The sequence below is a fragment of the Cydia amplana genome, chromosome 2 (assembly GCF_948474715.1).
Source record: "Cydia amplana chromosome 2, ilCydAmpl1.1, whole genome shotgun sequence".
In the NCBI taxonomy this organism is placed as follows: Eukaryota; Metazoa; Arthropoda; class Insecta; order Lepidoptera; family Tortricidae; genus Cydia; species Cydia amplana.
Window position 1 is genome coordinate 9,628,715 of NC_086070.1, and position 18,796 is coordinate 9,647,510.

The 18,796-nt window shown below is 37.1% G+C and overlaps 1 protein-coding gene across 1 annotated transcript in view; it reads left to right on the forward strand.

The window, feature by feature from the left end:
• The window catches only part of LOC134658424 (lachesin-like), a 28,229-nt gene extending 9,860 nt beyond the window's left edge, over window positions 1-18,369 (forward strand). The window contains exons 2-8 of the mRNA XM_063514109.1: window positions 4,508-4,605; window positions 5,396-5,603; window positions 6,695-6,859; window positions 8,402-8,530; window positions 11,703-11,837; window positions 16,254-16,406; window positions 18,178-18,369. Of these exons, the coding sequence (XP_063370179.1) occupies window positions 4,508-4,605; window positions 5,396-5,603; window positions 6,695-6,859; window positions 8,402-8,530; window positions 11,703-11,837; window positions 16,254-16,406; window positions 18,178-18,326 (1,037 nt within the window). The 3' untranslated portion in view covers window positions 18,327-18,369. The remainder of the gene's footprint in view (window positions 1-4,507; window positions 4,606-5,395; window positions 5,604-6,694; window positions 6,860-8,401; window positions 8,531-11,702; window positions 11,838-16,253; window positions 16,407-18,177) is intronic.
• The last annotated feature ends 427 nt before the right edge of the window (window positions 18,370-18,796 follow it).

Consider the following 18,796-nt stretch of genomic DNA (forward strand, 5'->3'; position numbering starts at 1 on the left):
TTTGTGGCTTATTTATAATCCCGCGCTACGCTCGCTATTACATTGTATATAATATGTAGATTATTGCACTTACTCATTGCTCAGGACTTAAAATTAACCACTTGCTGCGATAAACAACTTTACCCTTCTGTTGAGCAAATAGCCATTGAAAATATAAACAAGTAAGGAAATTACTAGGCATATAATTCAGGTTTTATTATTAAAATGCTCACGTAACCAATATGAAACTCATGGACGCCCATATTTGGATAGCCTACGTTACGGAAACTGAATCCCCGCCAAACTGCAAACCTTTGCAAATACACATTTAGATCGCGCCCATATTAAGACCCGTCTCGCCATACGCCTAGCATTTAAATAACGCACTATCTGTGTAGTGGCAGCATTCCAACAGTCGAATATAAGTATAACTTCAAAAAATCATCACGTAGTGTCGAACTTGCCGTGAGTGAATAATGTGAGTAAACGAATTTACTTATATACTTATAAAGTAAATATTTAATGTTTAGTTTTAATGTTCTTATGCGGGCAACTATTTGCATTAGCATCGGAATAAGATAAAGAGAAATAAAAAAATGTCTACTAAACGTTAACTATGCTCATTTCTCAAAAACTTCGGTTAAATTTCCTGAAATACCTCAACAGCTTTGACATATGTTTACATGTTAACATAATAACATAATAAGTCAACATCATTGTGAAATAACTATGGGGCTTTATACAAATAATTTTCTAAGTAATTAATGTGTTATGACATGGATGACCGGACAAGGTTTAAGCACCGGCATAAAACATTTTAAACTTTGTTTTACAGACGCTAAGGAGGGGTAATATTCTGACATAAATTGTCCCAAGAGGTTTAGGCATAAAACGATAAAGATCATCTTTTGTAGCTTCCTCCTGTATTATAAATCATTCACTTGTGTGGGTTTAAAAGTTGTTACGAAATTTATTAGCTTCCCGGCTATCTCAATCTTATGCCGTTTTTATACGCGCGCGGTAACTTTATATCCAACAAAACCATTGTTCCGACCGTAAAACAAACGACTATCAAAACAATTTATTTCGCCTAATGGGTAGAATTATTACCATCGGTATCGATTCTCTGCAAACCTTAGGATTATGTCGTAAATACTTATATTTATCTCCACGACCCCTCACACATGCACAATTTGATTAAAGTATGCGACAGTAAAATTTTAGTGCTAAGAGGAGGCATCGCAGCAGAGGCTACTAAACCGTTAGCGTTTATTACACCTTTAGTAAATTGACTTCTCGCAATACAGAGAAAAACGTTCATTACGGCACCCCTGGGTCCGTTCACTTGGATATTGCGACCCGCAAGCAAATTTGCTTTAGGCACAATAAATGCTTAGGATTGTACGTGCGTGAACGCGATACCGCGTCAGCAATAACGTTCGTTCTCTGGCCGTGCGGTGCCGAGTATATTGTGGCCCGGGGGCCAATTCGAACATAAACTTTGACATCAAAATGATATCATTTAATTATCATTCGCGCGTGCATTTCGCACGTATTGTCCATACATGTATTGGCGCGAGTGAGTCGAACGGGCGAATGAGAAAAAAAATACATCATTCAGATGTCGTCACTTGATGTCAAAATTTAAGTTTGAATTAGCCTCCCTGGGGCTTTTATCACCTTTGCTTACTGAGCACAGGCGAGTCTAACGCTCACAATTAGACGCGCGTGAGAGCGCATGTAATCAGAGACTCATAACCAGTGATCGTTAATTTTCCAGCAATTTTGGTGCAGCATTGTTGGTTAAAAGCATCTGTATGCCCTACTCTAGGTGGAATAGATAATTAGGGTTAATAACAGAAATATTAACCTTAACCAATCCTCTCCCTAGAAAAAAATTGAAGAAAATCCTTTATTTTACTATGCTGCACCAAAATTGCTGGAAAATTCTTCTATGTGTCTCGAGGTCATAGTCACTTTACACCTGAAGGCCTAGCACAGGAGGGTCTCTACAGCATCTCTTCCGCGAGATAGACTACCCGTCTTTTTCTAAATGTATTAATTAAAGAGGGACGGGTATATCTCGCGGGCGATATACTGTTGCGCCACTCTACTAGCCCGCCTGAGCTTTTGACTAACCTAGTAGGTACTCAACAGAATCGACCATGTCTTGTTCCCGTTGGTTTCCGAGAACAGATTCGCCTGAAACTAAAGTTCGCTTATCAACAAGAATAACAGCCCAGGCGCCCTCAGAGGAGCGAACACTTCGATTATTCCAGGCCGACTAGACTGAATATACGATCTGGATATTTTTAGCCTTCACCTACCGTGTCTCGAGGTATTCGATATGAATTAAATATTAAATTACAATCTTACGGCAAAATTTTAGTAAAACAGATTTCAGAGAATCTGAATCGGTTAAGAGTTTTATTATTAAATATCTGGGTGACCGAGCTTCGCTTGGAAAACATATAACAACTCGAAAATGCGCGTTTTCCCAGAGATAAGACCTAGCTAGATCGATTTTTCGCCCCCGAAAACCCCCGTATAGCAAATTTCATCGAAATCGTTAGAGCCGTTTCCGAGATCGCCGAAATATATATATAAAAATAAATAAATAAATAAACAAGAATTGCTCGTTTAAAGGTATTAAATAGATTAGTTAACCTTTTAACCGCCGTAGACTGATATATAGACATACAAAATCGGGCTCATTTCGCCGCTGTCGGATAAATAAGACAAAACTCCGTGTAACTTCGTACCCCCCGGCGACATGAGCACGCTCGATGACGTATTCTAAGTGTAAGGCCTGAGTGGACGCTCGAGTTGGGCGTGCAGCGGGGCGGGGCGTGCGGCGTGCATGTAAACAAATGCAAACGTATAGGAGCGGCCTTAGTGCACGCTGCTCAAATCCCTTGGGAGCCCGACGCCACGCTGCACGCCTCACCGAACGCTCCGCTTGAGCGTCCACTCAGGCCTTACACTAAGGCGGTTAGAAGGTTTTGTTTTTAATTTAGTTAAATAATTACCATAATAAAATTACCATAATAAAATCTGAACCGGATATATTAAGTTTATACTATTTCTTTTGTACCTACTTACTCTAATCAGTAGGATTTGTACCAAATAAATGTTTGAAGTCGGTGCCAAGACAATTTTTCGAAGCATCAACACGCTGCGTACAGCCCGTAAGCTGTACTTATTGAAGATTCAAAATCGGGCGAAAACTGGACCACTCCCAACAGGGTCTAGTTAGAAGCCGGTTGGAAGTTGGAAGGTCAGATGGCATGCAGTCGCTTTGGAAGGCGAGTACCTATCTGCGCCAATTTTTGGTTTTTAAAAATTGGCGCAGTCACTCACGTTGTCAAAAGCTAAATTCGAGCTCCTTAAAGATGATTCAACGGGAAAAGTGCTTAAGATGAGGTCCGACCGAAGATGGGATTGAATTAAAAAAGGCCGAGTCGTAAAGTTGCTCAGCCCAAGTCGGCAAAATACTCGCGAGGACTATAAACATTGTACCTACATTGTATGTATTTCATTAATACGGCACGGCCGCACGGTCACCTAAACAAACTCTGTTCATATAATGCGAAAGTAAATACAAAGCAGACTTAATTGAAAATAAAGTAAGCTGATAAAAAAAATAAATCTTAACAAATCCCCGATCTATTCGGAATCGTATATCTTTTTCGCTAAAAAGCATATTTGTTATCGTATCGGCTTTTGTTATAGCAGCCTGTTAGAGATTTTACTGTTAAATTGAATGTAAATATTTCTTCAGTTTGTAATTAGCAGGCAAACAGGGATCGGACCGTTTGCAATTTGTTGTCCTAATTTTGTTGCCCGCCTAATAAACCGTATCGTAGTAGTAGTAAAAACATTCCAAATCAGGTTGTTTTAAGCTTATGATATCATCTGTAACCAAAGCTATTCGTCCGTCTGTCCATGAGGCGATACGGAAATCTAGTTTGATCTAGGTAAAACGCGTTTTCGCTTATGGGTTTTATAGTGACATATACATCTTATTCATCCCAAACCTACATAAAATTGTACATTTTACACAAATATTACACGGGGCTAATCAAAGGAACTATATAATCGGGCCTTCAATTTATGATGCGTTATTTATATAAGTACTTACATTTAATTGTGTGGCCACTACAGAACTCAATAAAATGAATTATAAGTGTTTTTTGTTACTTTATTTTATAATTGTTTCCAAATGTTGGTCAAACAAACACCCGCATTCTTAGTGCAGGCAATAACGTGTAGTTGGTTTTGGCTAGTTAATATCACAGCCAGAAATTAGGCTCTAGTAAGATTAACTTTCGGAAACAGAAGTTTCCTACATTTGTTTTTCTGTGCGTGTATGACCCCGGTGACAAACTCTTACTCCCGCTGATTCAAAACGAATTGTTTAGGTAATAGCCAAATTACTCAATGTACCTATATAATGTATAAATTCTCTTATTTTGAGCAGAATCTTTTTCAGGAAGCTGAGTGAGTGATCTTTTTGTTATTGTTACAGAGGTCCCCCGCTTTGAAGATAGCCTGAACAACTTGACCGTGTCATTAGGAAGAGAGGCGGTCTTCACTTGTGTCGTCAATGACCTTGGAACTTACAGGGTTTGTACTTCGTTCGAGTGTCGTTTATTTAATTTTGTGTTTGATTGTAATAAGATTATTGTGTTCAATTATAAATTATAACCTTTATAAATATTTATTGTTTGGGAAGTATTTGGAAAATCGTACATATTAAGTATGTTTTAATGAGATAAAATGTGCATAACACGTGGATTTTATTATGCTTCCATGATGGAAAGCTACAAATAGAGTCGTAAATTGACACCATCAATAATTATAACAAACCAAGTTGCAGGCATAAGTTACATGTTTAGTTGTTATAGGTACTAACAACAAAACAAAGTTGTAAATTACAATTTGATGCCTACTAAATCAATATCTATCTCTTCTAATGTTTAATTTATTGCAGTACCTACCTACTTTACTCTAAGTTCAATTTAATAATTTAACGTAGGTAACCAAACTAAGCCACAGTTGTTTACTGCGTTATCTTGAGTTCAATCTCGACCTTGACGTGAATAAGGCAATGAAGCGCCTAAGTGGGCACTTGTTCGGTTTTAATAAAGCTTAGATTGGTCACAGGGCGGACACGCCATACATCAAAAATGATTTGCGTTTATATGTGTGCGCGGCACGTCTGTACACGCGTCATTGAGTTTCTGACGGAATCCTGACATGTTCTCAGTAGAGCGACTTACGCACACATTCATGTCGCGGCCTGTCGCGGGCGAGGTAATCCGAATCGGGGCGGGGCGGTGCGTGTCCGTTCTGTATGATAATACTATTACTTATTCTGTGGATTGGTCGCATAATAACAAGTTTTGCTTGGAAGGTGGCGTGGTTACGCGTGGACACGCAGACTATCCTGACGATTGCGGGCCACGTGATCACGAAGAACCATAGGATTGCTGTGAACCACAGCGACAGGAGGGTCTGGTTCCTCCACATACATGACGTTCGACAGGCGGATCGCGGCTGGTACATGTGTCAGCTCAACACCGACCCTATGAAGAGCCAAACTGCCTACTTGGATGTTGTAGGTGGGTAACTGTTATATTTACCTACCTATGTAATAACCGACTTGCAGTCGTTTTTATTGTTTTGTTAAGTATCATTACTAATTAAGGCGAAAGGGGAGGACGTCATATGACCGCTTCTCCACACAAACGATGGATGGAAGGATTTTCCTCTCTGGATGGAACAATATTATAGAAAATATTTTTACTCAATATGATGTAAATTATATAAACCATGGCTATACAAGGTATATACGATTACGTATATACGAATTTAAACTGTTGTGAGACATACTAACATTGACCGTCTAAACCGTAAAATTATTCTACGTATATACGTTTACGATATATATACGATTTTTAATGAATATGAAGGTAAGGAAATTTTAAAATTTTAAATGGATTTTTTTTCCCTCCCAAATTTTATAATATACAAAAAATAAAAAGAAATATCAAACGAAGGGGTATAGTTATGAATGTTATGATATACTAGCGACCCGCGCCTAGCCCGCGCCGGCTTCGCACGGGTTACACAGAATCTTAACAAAGTACAGACCAAAACCTTCCTTAAGAATCACTCTATTGATAGGTGAAAACCGCATGATAATCTGTTGAGAAGTTTTTGAGTTTATCGCGAACATACATACAATACATAGTTACATACATACGGACAGACGCGGCGGGGGACTTCGTTTTATAAAGTGTAATGATACAATAGATTATGTAATTTATTTTTTCTATAAATTCAAGTCTAGGGGGAGAAATGGGGACTACGTTTTTATGGAGAAGCGATCGTCCACTATCTTAAAACGAAATAAAATCAGTGAGTGAAATTTCTGAATCAATTAGCACGAAGTTAACCGTATTGAATTTATAAGCATACTTAGCGCCACTTGCACCAACCCACTAACCCGGGGTTAAGCGGTTAAACCGTTAACCCAGTGTCAAATTGTACTGGTAACCATGGTAACTCCAGGTTTAACCGGTTAACCCCGGGTTAGTGGGATGGTGCAAGTGGCCCTTATTGATTTTCCCTAGCTTGAGGTGGAGTTAAAGTTTGTTGTAGTGGTCGAGCTCGAGTGGTTGTATACTAATTATTGAGTATGTAAATATAGTTCCGCCGGATATCTTGGACTACCCCACGAGCAGCGATCAGGTGGCGAGGGAGGGTGCCAACGTGTCGTTGCGCTGCGCGGCGCACGGCGTGCCCACGCCGAACGTGGTTTGGCGGCGCGAAGCTGGAGACCTACTGCCCGCTACCAACTTTAGCGACACTCAAAGTAAGATATTTTAGTACAAGTTACACATACCTCATTCACTGCTACGCTTCATAGTTGTAGCACAAAAACTATAGTAGCAAAAGTAAAAAAACAGAGGGTACTTACAGTTTTTTATTGAGTTCCATATCCTACCCTACCATTAGTCGGTTTGACAATACTCTACTAAAAAATATATTGTTCTTACTTAATACTTTAAGAAAAAAGCATTTCTTGAACACTTTGTTTTATAAAGTCTTAAGGTAATAAATAAACTGTATTTATAAAAGCTGTGTGTTTAGGTACATCTACTTGAAATGGCAATCTCTTAATTCGGGTAAAAATAACGGCGCTCCCAGAATTACTGCCGTATTCGAACTTCAAGATATTCACAAGAGACGACACATACTAGATCCATTCTAGATACGTTATAGTTTAGATTTCAACTAGTTCTCTTTTGCAGCTCAATTCGGGCAACCAATGTCACTTCTACGTTAGGTAGTGTTAGATATCTATTAGATGTGAATTGGATCTCTAAGTCATATCTTGTGGAAATCGTTCAAGAGTATCTCCAGAATTGCAGAAATGTCAAATTTGACAGGTTAGATCTTAAACATATCGTTATCGTATCTTGGCGATGTCTAAAAGATATCTAGTAGATGTCTATTTCAAAATCCGAATCGGGCCCTAAGTCTCGCGCAGCTTGTATTTTAGTAATTTAAATTAAATTATTTGGCTCGGTGTAAAGAGATCCGAAATGGAAGAATTATCCTTTCCCCGGAGCTGTCTCGTTAGGCAACGCCCCGGCGCGTGAACATTGTGCTCGGTCTCGGTCTCATTTTACTGCGCTGCATAGTTTAAGGACTCTACTTCAACTCCCGCTTTCTTATTGAAGTCTGCGGATTCAGATTAACTTGTTGTTTGATGACATTCCCGTTGCAAATTAAGTCCGAGCATTCCAGTTTTGGAGAACAAAGTCTTTGCGGTTTTCGCCAACCAAGTTCGATTTAAGTTAAATCTTTGGCGCTACAACAAGAAAATTGTTAAACTTGGTTATACATTTAATTACGGGATGGCGTATTCAGAAACGCAGAATATTACACCAATTTGAATCTATTTTCAATGCATGTGTGTTGGCTAAGTACGAGCGCGATGGAAGTTTTTTTTATTGGTATTATATTTTTAGGGTTCCGTATTTATTCCTATAAACCTAAATACGTTTCGAGAATACTAGGAATATTATAATAGCACGTTTTGATTAAGAATACAATCATAGATTTTTAGGGCGCTGTCACTTTCAGTTACCTTGAAAAAAATAGTGACGGATTGAAAGTTCTAATCAGCAGTAATGTGGCAACGAACGCCATTCATTTTATCACGGAAAGTTTAAGTCATACACCTGCTGTTAGTATAATTTAAAGTTTCCTTCGATAAGTTGTAAAAAAAGATTCTCAGCATAAGGGTAGGGTAGGGTAAGGGGGCTCTTTTGCATCTTATCAGTGACGTGATTATGAAGAAGTATTTATGTAAGGTAATGAGCTCTACGATATGAATGTTCGTGATTAGATTCATCAGTGAGCGGCGCGGTGCTGCACCTGGTGAAGGTGTCGCGGCTGCACATGAGCGCCTACCTCTGCATCGCGAGCAACGGCGTGCCGCCCTCCGTCAGCAAGCGCGTCATGCTGGTGGTGCACTGTGAGTTCATAATTATGCTGTTTTCAGAGATTTTCATGCGACCCGATTTTAATGCTGATTTAGCTTCAATATCATACAAGTACACACTCCTCTCTTTTTCCTATTCCTATTCTTATGTTTAATATAATTATAAATTTTATTTTTGGTAACTCGTGATGATCATGACCCCCGCGATACAGGCCATGCCTAGTGCGGGGTTCAATGTAACCTTCCTGCTAAACTTCAATTATGAATAAAAATATTGTTATTGTTATTGTTATTATCTGTACAAAGATGTTTTTCTCCTTGGCCTTTTGTTTTATACTTTTGTTTAGACAGTTTTTTTTTGGATTAGTATAAATTGTTACCCATGCCTATAAGTTCTGTTCTGTTTTAACGTAAAATTTTGGCAATGCTTGTAAAGTCGTTAAAACTTGTATTATGTTTATTGATTTCATCAATTTACTTAAATTATGTCCCTCGCGTCTTAGACTTATAACGTGTAAACCTAATGTTATATTTTGTTCGCTTTATACACATGATGAACTTTTTAGAGTTGAATTAATGCTTTGGTTTCATTGCACTTTAATTTTATAGCCATGTACAAAAAATCCTAGATGTCAAAACGGTATGGTGTCAAAATGCCTGAATCCCAGAATGCCTATTTTATTTCTCAAACCACATTCCCAAAATGCATAATTAAACTTCAAATCGACGTAGTGTTAATACCTAAATCTCCAATTACCTACATTAATGAGTGCTATTATGTATTATCCAATAATATCGTCTTTAGTTCCAGCAACTGTTAAAAAATAATTGTTATTACTATAGTTCGTTTTTTTAGCATTAGAAATAAGGTAAACAATCTTGATGTGTCTTTTAATTGAAAAACACATTTTAAAAATATGTTACGGTAAATATGTAACAATTATGAATCTAATACAATCTTGTCTTCTGCTTTCATAAGTAATAGTTATTGATTTTAAAAAAGTGTTTTTCAATTAAAATATATGTCAAAATCGCTTACTTTCTTTCAAGTTCTTTCTAATGCTAAAAAAACGAACTATACAAAAATTATAAAATTGTAGGTACATATAAGACGTAGTTAATCTTAATTATAATAATAAGAAATTCGGCATTTTATGAAACATACTTTTTAACATTTTGATATTTTGGGACTTGGACGATATGAATAAGTGTTATGACAATTAAGGCTTAATTTGTAGTTTTATGTACGAGTAAGGGCCACTTGCACCATCCCACTAACCCGGGGTTAAGCGGTTAAACCGTTAACTCAGTGTCAAATGGTACTGGTAACCATGGTAACTCCAGGTTACACGAGTTAACCCTGGGTTAGTGGAATGGTGCAAGTGGCGCTTAGTAGTGTAATATGTACTTAAGTGCTTTGGTCTAGTACTGTAAACTTGAATATATGTTGTCCAATAAATAAATAAATTCGGCTAAACAATTAGACATTTAGGCACTAGGACTAAGTTGTTTTGAAAATTAGGACAAATAAAGACAATGGTATAATGATATTTAAGTGCCATTCAGGTTTCATTCAACCAACTCGATTAATCATAAAATTACAAAATGTAAAGACAAAAAGTGTCAAACCATTTCTATTCTCTGGGCATTTTAAGCTTATATTTTTCGGCGTCTTCCGCTCTACGCATAAATTTACCGCTTCCCAGCCCCTTCGGCCACAGAGGCTGGTCGACAGATTACCTAATTCGGAACTGACAGCGCCTTAAGCACGATTTACTCTCTAAGGGTTTAAAAAAATATTATTGTTTACTAAGCGCTTTGGAATTAAGTTATTTTCACCCTTCTTTACTGCTGTAGAATACGCTTGACAACAGTTTTTTTTTAACGTGTAGAATTTACCCTGATTTAAGCAATAATCAAAGAGGATATAGTTGGTCAAACCAATTTGTCAGTCAGTAAGAACCAGGAAAACTATACTCATCCTTTTCATTTGGGTGCTAGTACTAGTTTAAGACAAAGATAGTATGATTATCTCTGACTATGTTTGAAATGAGACAGTCCTTTGACAAACTATATGTTATAAGCCCTAGCCCCAGATAACATTGTCAATATTCGTTAGATTTGTGGAATGACAGTAAAATTATGCAAATAATTTGGTCATATGGTATTATTTATTCATAAACGTCTGTCAAATCTACATATACAACAAATCGTTGATAATTGTTTGCCCCTGTCCGTCTTTTTGACGTTTCTGTTTGTTAGAAAGAGGCAAAATTTAACAAAAGCTTGTAAGAGGTTGCTAAGAGTTTTACTATATACTGTTATACAATTCAGCGCAAAACTTCATCATAGTGATTTTCGAAAAATGTACAGTCGCCATCAGATATATCGGAGCGGCCGAGGTGTTCTAAAATATCTGAACACGCACTTTAGCGTCTTGACAATACAGGCGTGTTCAAATATTTGTGAGCCCCTTGGCCGCTCCGATAAATATATCTGATGACGCCTGTACCAAAATAACTTATTTTTGATCAAAACAAAACTAACAACGAAACTACAAAAGATACGAATAAAACACTTAAAGCTCGCGGAGCGGGCATATCATGCTCACTATTTTTAGCAGCTGGCGCGATGGTTGCCGTTCCCGGGCTGTTGCGTGACCACATCGAACGACACAACTTTTACTGCCGTGCCTTTTGCGCTGGTGATAAGTTGATGTGTTTTATCAATGAATTAACCTTACCACCCAAGACAGTATTCATTACGAAAAGATCCCTGTCATGGTGTTACACGAAAGTCTGTTCGTAATTTAATCATAACATTTTTAGTGGACTTCTTTCACTACACAGGGCGCTTTTCTAGTAGATAGAGCATTACAGCACCAATACCTCCTCGTATTATTATACCTGCTGTCTACGTTTCTCTATTAATTTTCTGGTGCTTTATTTCTTGCATGGTGTAAAGTATATTATTTTAAATACAGTAAAATACCCTATTACGTAGTCTGTGGATAATGTAGTGGGCGGTAATTTGGTAGTCGCTATGATATAAAAAAAACTATGAATATCACCCGTCTGAAATATAACATGCGTCATAGTTACAACGATGCAATTTTATATAAATCATCCGTAGTTAAACAACCGACAGACTGCCTTACAGTAGATAGAATACTAACCAAACTACTACTTATAATAATTTGTTACAGTTCCCCCTATTATGACAATACAGAACCAGCTGGTGGGAGCAAAGGAAGGTGATACGGTGCATCTTGACTGCCACTCGGAAGCTTTTCCCAGATCTATCAACTATTGGACGATAAACGACCAAATCATATCACAATGTAAGTTACATTTTAGTGCCTACTTCGCATTATGTATTAATATTTTACAGCTGCTTTAAATAAAGTTTGTTATGTATAAATTACATCTACTTTCCTGTTGTTATTGATTCGCTATATATTTACAGTCGGCTCACTTGACTAATATAACACCTACTGCAAAGCTGCATCCATTTCATTTGCCCAATAGAAATGCAATACGAAAACTTAGGTACCTACTTGGACAAAGACAGCTAAGTCCAAAGCGTACGGCGAAAAAGGTCAAGAGTTTCCTTTTTCCACTTAGGCTACAAATGTCGGGTCGGGTCATCGTGTAAGTTACCAGCCAGAGATCCTAACGTTTTAGTTTTCACCTCCATTGGCAGGTAGCAGCCTATAATAATAAATTGAATAATAAAATATTCAACGTATTTAAGTAAGTAACTGTCTATCTTTTTACCCGCATATAGATGGGTAAAAACATAGACATAATAAATGCGGGTAAATAATATTAGATATATGAGTAATAATGAGAACATTTCGTGTAATAAATACCTATAAATACTTAATATACAACACTTGTAATACCAAAATACACAGTCATTCGATCAATACATACATTAACTACTTATTTACTCCTAAATGTTATGAGTGGAACATTCTAATTCTACAGGTGATTCAGGGCACGTGAGCATAATCAACGCATTCATCAAATTATTACTCTAGATTAACCTTATTTTTTAAGCGTTACAAATAAAAGTTTTCAATTGTCCGCTACGTGCATGGTTACCCTACAGTTAGATAACTTCAAATACCGACACTCTGCTTTTTCCGTATCAAGTTTAAAGCTGAATGTCATTACTTATTGGAGTTTGGTTACTTAAGAAAAATAGTATCTCACTCAAGTGTGACAATGTATTTTCTTTATACCTAAGTTTCGAATTGATGAAGTTCCCAGAGAAAGGCTTCAAAGTTGCATTTCATTTTTTGGTAAATGATCTAAAACGCGCTACCATCTTTCAAAAACTCTGCTGGCTGAACCTACGGCACCTGAAATACAAAACCATCCATTAACATTAACATTTACTGAGGGTGTATGGTTGGTACTGCTCACGTCTCATGAATCACTCTGTATTTTAGTCCTCCCGAGGGTTGGAAAAAATATCTTTTATAAAACCTGTGTAAGGCCGAGTAAATATTAAAAGTATATATTTCCCACAGTTATTATGAAATTTATTTCAAAGTGATGGTTCAATTTTGCATAATTTCTGACACCCTTATGCCCGATAAAGGGTTAAGTGTATCATTATAAAGTGTGTAAAATTAACTAGTAGGTAGTCTACTTACAGCGCGTAGGTACATTAGGGGGCTTATTAAAAAATTACTCATATTAATGTGTGTATTTCTGTAGCTCCCCATTTGAATGCTAAAGATGAAAAGATAAAGAATAAAGATATTTTTATTTTATTTAGTAACATAACCAAAGCTTATAGCAGAATCATCTACTTAACTATATTATCTAATACCTTTGAAAGTTGAAATTTGCACACCAGGTAAAATTTGTAAAGTGTACAAGAGATAAGAAGCGATTTTGAGAAATTCAACCCCTAAGGGGGTTAAAAAGCGGACGAAAGGTTGTATGGGGTGCAAGTTTTATTCTAAGCTAGGAATTTGAAACTTTGTCAAAAGGTATAATATTAAAAAACAAAAAACTAATCAGCGTTTTCGAAAATTCATCCCCTAAGGTGGTAAAAAAGGGGTTGAGAGTTTGTACGGAGAACAAAAATTTTTTTTGAGTGCGGGACTCGAAACTTTGTATATAGAGATATTATTAAAATACAGGAAAAGTAATTTCAGCGTTTTTAAATTTTCATCCCCTAACAGGGTTAAAAAGGGGTTGAAAGTTTGAATCCATTACAAATGCTTTGAAATTTCTAAGAAAGGCATAATAGCCGATTACAAAAAAGTTATGGCGACGTTTTTGGAAATTCAACCGTTAAGGGGGTTAAAAAGGAGATGAAAGGTTGTATGGGGTGCAAGTTTTATTCTAAGCTAGGAATTTGAAACTTTGTCAAAAGGTATAATATTGAAAAACAAAAAAACTAATTTCAGCGTTTTCAAAAATTCATCCCCTAAGGTGGTGAAAAAGGGGTTGAAAGTTTGTATGGAGAACAAAAATTGTTTTGAGTGCGGGACTCGACATTTTGTATATAGAGATATTATTAAAATACAGGAAAAGTAATTTCAGCGTATTTAAAAATTTAGGAACTTGAAACTTCGTAAACAGATATTTTATTAAAAGAGAAGAAAACTAATTTTAGAGTGTTTGATAATTCATCCCCCATGGTGGTGAAAAGAGGGTTGAAAGTTTGTATGGAGCTCAAACATTTTTTAAGTACGAAACTTGAATCTTTGTATAATGGCATATCTATCTAATACCTTTAAACGAGCAATTCTTGTTTATTTATATATTTACGCATTTATGCGTTAGAGGGAGCAAGTGATATTGCTATCTCATTCTACCGCATGGCTGCGTCCCTTGGAGTGGCCGGCGTTGGCCCATCGTGTAGAGGAGCCATAATGATTCCTCTACACGTTGGCCCAATCTAGTGGTCCAATATGATGGACCAACGTGTAGAGAGGGTAGTGGTGTCGGTTGGCTTATGGCGCGGCGAATGGCGATGGGATGGCTGCGGTGTCGGTTTTTCGGCACACATCAAAGGTAGTGGGCCAGCGATGGCGGTACGCATCTACACGTGGCCCAATCCACAGTGCGCGCTCGAACGCGGTCGAGTGTGGACGTTTGCGCTCAGTATCCATTTACGGTTTTTTTTATTAAAAATGACAAGTACGTGGCCTCATTATGGAAGGAATAGGAAATTTATGCAGACAGTACATTTACAATTTAAATAAATAAATATAACAATACATACTAATAGTTATATAAATGAATATTAGATACATATCTAACTATACATAGTAAGTACCTACACTACACAATTTGCACAGCTATGTTGGTAAGCTAGTAACAAAATTATAATATGATCTAAAAGAATTAAAGCAAATTGTATGGTAACATGAAATTAAAAAAGATATTTAATTAATTTAATTCTTTAAAAAAATCTAACATTCATTTTTTTTCGGGAAGTATGTATCATCCAAAAACTCCTGCAGCTTCTACGCCATTTTTTTTTAATTACTTGAAGAAAATATTGGTACGCGGCGTATAGATAAATTGCTGCAACGGCTAATGCTTCCACGTCCATGTTGGAAACCGGATAGATCACAACTGAATGGCGCCATCGTGTAGTTGCGTTCCAACCATCGCATGGCCAACTCATTGGCCCAGCGCTGGCCCATCGTGTAGAGGAGCCATAAGAAGTCCTATTTGTTCAAGAACCACACAATTACTTATTTATTTCGCAATGAAAAGTAAAAGGTACAATGTCGGTTTTGTTATAGACACAATGAAGCTATTTTCAAATTAAGGATAATAATAGTTATTCTTAGGAAATGCTAGCACATAACAAGTCTATGATTTGTTATATCGGCATTGTTAAAAGATTGTCTTTCTATTTTCTTTTCTGGTTTTATCGATTTTTTAAGACAGAAAAATACACTTTTTACGTACCTAACTGTAAACCATTTGCTATGAAATAGTTATTTTCGATACAAGTGCGAAAAAGAGAAAATTCGAAACGAGTGGCGATAAATTAAAACACGACTGAAGAGTGTTTTAAATCGACACGAGTTGCGAAAAAAAAATGCCAAGAATGATAAAATTACCCAGTATGTTCACAACTTCAAGGGCGCTTAGAAAAATAAAACATACTGGGTAATTTTATCTTTCTTGGCATTAAATTTTTTTTTAATTCTATTCAAAGATCTAACGATAGTAAATGTTACCATACTGAATTGGCCTATCTATCAGCTTAGCACACAAAAAAAATCAAGCATCTACCGCAATAATTCACGTCACCATAAATAAAAATCTCATCGTACTCGGCGATAGGTGAAAAATTAAAAAAAATCATAACTCCGAAAATACGAAAAATCGCGGAACATACATGGGGGTGATTCAGATAGCCCTCTAGGTCCTCTACCTCCCAGCTTCAGTATATCACTACTTCTTGGGACACCTTGTATATATAAACAAGAATTGCTCGTTTAAAGGTATTAAATAGATTAGATTAGATAGATAGATTAATAGTAATTGCTATAATAGGAAGTGTGAGTGTGTGTGAGTGTAAGACTATAAAGTTTTGTATTTGTAATAGCTTGCAGCGCAGCAATTCGCGTGGTGTGTGATTTAATTATAAACAATATTCAAAATATATCTTGTAGGCAATAATAAAATATTTGTGTTGTTAGATTGATGTTTACATTTCCTCTCCCTTTCTTTAAATAAATTCTTGATTTCATCTATGCCTATGTTTACAGCGGACAAAAGATTCGAGATCACCGCAGTGGAAAGAGGGTACGAAGTGGATATGCGGTTGAAGATCAAGAAAGTAGTGCGGTCCACTTTCGGTACCTACAGCTGCATATCCAAGAACTCGCTTGGCGATACCGACGGGACAATCAAATTGTACTGTAAGTATACTACTTATGTTTTGAAGTGAAAACTTCTTTAGCGGCGCTGTGCAATTTTTGAGGTGAGGAAAAAATGTTAAACTCGAGACAACGTAAGACGATCACGTGACCGTAAGGCGTAAGACGTAAGATGTCATTGAGTTTTCACTTCTGTCGGCACTCCCGGAGTGCAACCCGTTGTTTTTTTTTTTATACAACGCCGGTGGCAAACAAGCATACGTTCCACCTGATTTTAAGCAGTTACCGTCGCCTGCTACTCCAGAGGTGTTGCCGACCCTAACACTCCGATCCCTCGTTGAGCTCTGGCGACCTTACTCAAAATAAGTCTCTTATTTAATGAGAACAAACAAATCAAGCTGCAGAAAAAACAGGAATACGGATAAAGTTGAAAGAAGTGAAAGTTGACAATCTAAGATGCTTAAAAATAAAACATTGTTTACCCATTGTAAATAGGTAAACGCCAGCGTGTTGATCTTTTATATTACGTCCCTCGCTCGTCAGAAGCTCAATTACAATTATTTATTAATTAATTTTACCCTCGGGGCTTCTTCTCTCACCGTCACATTCTCATACCGCAAAAATAGACTGAAAATAACTTGTGTCAGAACGTGATATTTTTATATTTGCGTAGGCGTGAGCGGGAACTATTTAAAGCTACAGCTATATATATATATATATATATATATATATATATATATATATATATATATATATATATAGCTATATATATACAACACAAAATTAGACAAATTAGTTACAAAATTAGGTGCCTTTTTTATTCACCGAGCTACTATTTAGTAGAACTCGGCGAGGATATAATAATTAAAAGAATAGATTTAGATTACGTGTACAGTCAGCATCAAAAGTAGCGTTTTAGAATATGCGGCTCTTTAAATGAAAATGAAAAATGAAAACGCGTGCTTGAGGTAACATTGTTTACATCTTTTTTTATTTTTTAACTAAAGGGCGATGTTTTCGCCAGTGCACTAATGATTTTTTTGCTAACACAAATGCAGAACGTGCATGCAAAGCACAAAACAAGCACGCAGCACGCTTACATCTAAATTACTCTTAAGGACGTCGTAGTCGTCTATCAGATGTGGGTGGGTGTGTGCTGTGTACTTTAGGGTGTGTACAGTGCTCTTGACCAGGTGCGCAGTTTAAAAATGATTTATCTTGACTTACCTGGTTTTATGACAGTGTAGTTATTACATGGCTCCACATTATCTAATAGTGCATTGTGATACAAGTGTGCTACGTTGGTTATTACAATCGAGGCGTTATTGTAACATGGCCAATGCACAGGTTTCATACGACGTTTTTCAACACACTTGCGAGGAAACAAACGAAACTATCATATTAGTAAAATTTTAATTGTTAACATAGTTAGTAAAGGTCTAAAATCTGACATACTGCCTGCCGGGCACTCGACTCTGCCACTGGCGGCCCGGCCAGGGCTTTTCAGTTCTTGTTCCCAGCGACATGGTTTAATTTTTTTTTAAGTGGCTGAAAACGTATAAAATTCATTTGTTTACGTTATTCGTCCGTCTTTGGGTCACCGACTTACATACGTCTGCAAGACTTAATTGGTCCAGTATTAGAAGCAAATTGGCTGTGAAAGTTAGACAGACAAACACGCGAATGATCCTATAAGATTATTTTACCTTTTGAGGTTCGGAACCCTAAAAATGGTACTGTAATGAATGGTATACCAACGATTATTTTAGTCTGTTAATGATAAATTTCAAATCATAATATTTGATATTCACAGCACTGTCGGGCAAGTTCGAGGAGGCGCAGTACAACGAGGTGGACGTGGATGAGACTCCGGATGTCAGCGAGCTCGAAGCACTAAAGCGCAGTGGTTCGTGCGCAGTTGTTCACCTCGCGCTGCCGCTGCTGCTGCTTCCCGCGTTATAACTTCATTTGTATATACTAAAATATATTGTTACTGTAATATTTTCACAGCCGTTTCATTTGTTTCCTTACGTGCATTTACATGACGGTGGCAAACGGAAAACGGCGCTTATGCGGTGGAATGAGATGGATGCATGAGAATGAGTATTTTGCCGATTTTCTTAAGCAACTCGAGCATTTCCTCTCGAAAACCACCAAGGTTTCAGTGACCAGGGGTTGGCGATTGACGGGTCGGGGATTAAGGGGTTATGAGGTTGAGGAATCGAGGGGTTGAGGGATTGGCGAGGCTCAGGGGTCAGCGGAGGATGGTGTTTTTTTTAATCATCAAATATCCAGCACTTGAATGCAGCTAACGGACATTAAAAAACCGGAATCTACGAGCTACCCAGCAGCGCGAGCAAGTAGGTATCGAGAACTCAATAAAAAAGCACATAAATTACAAGATATGTAATTAATTTAAACTACTGCTTCCA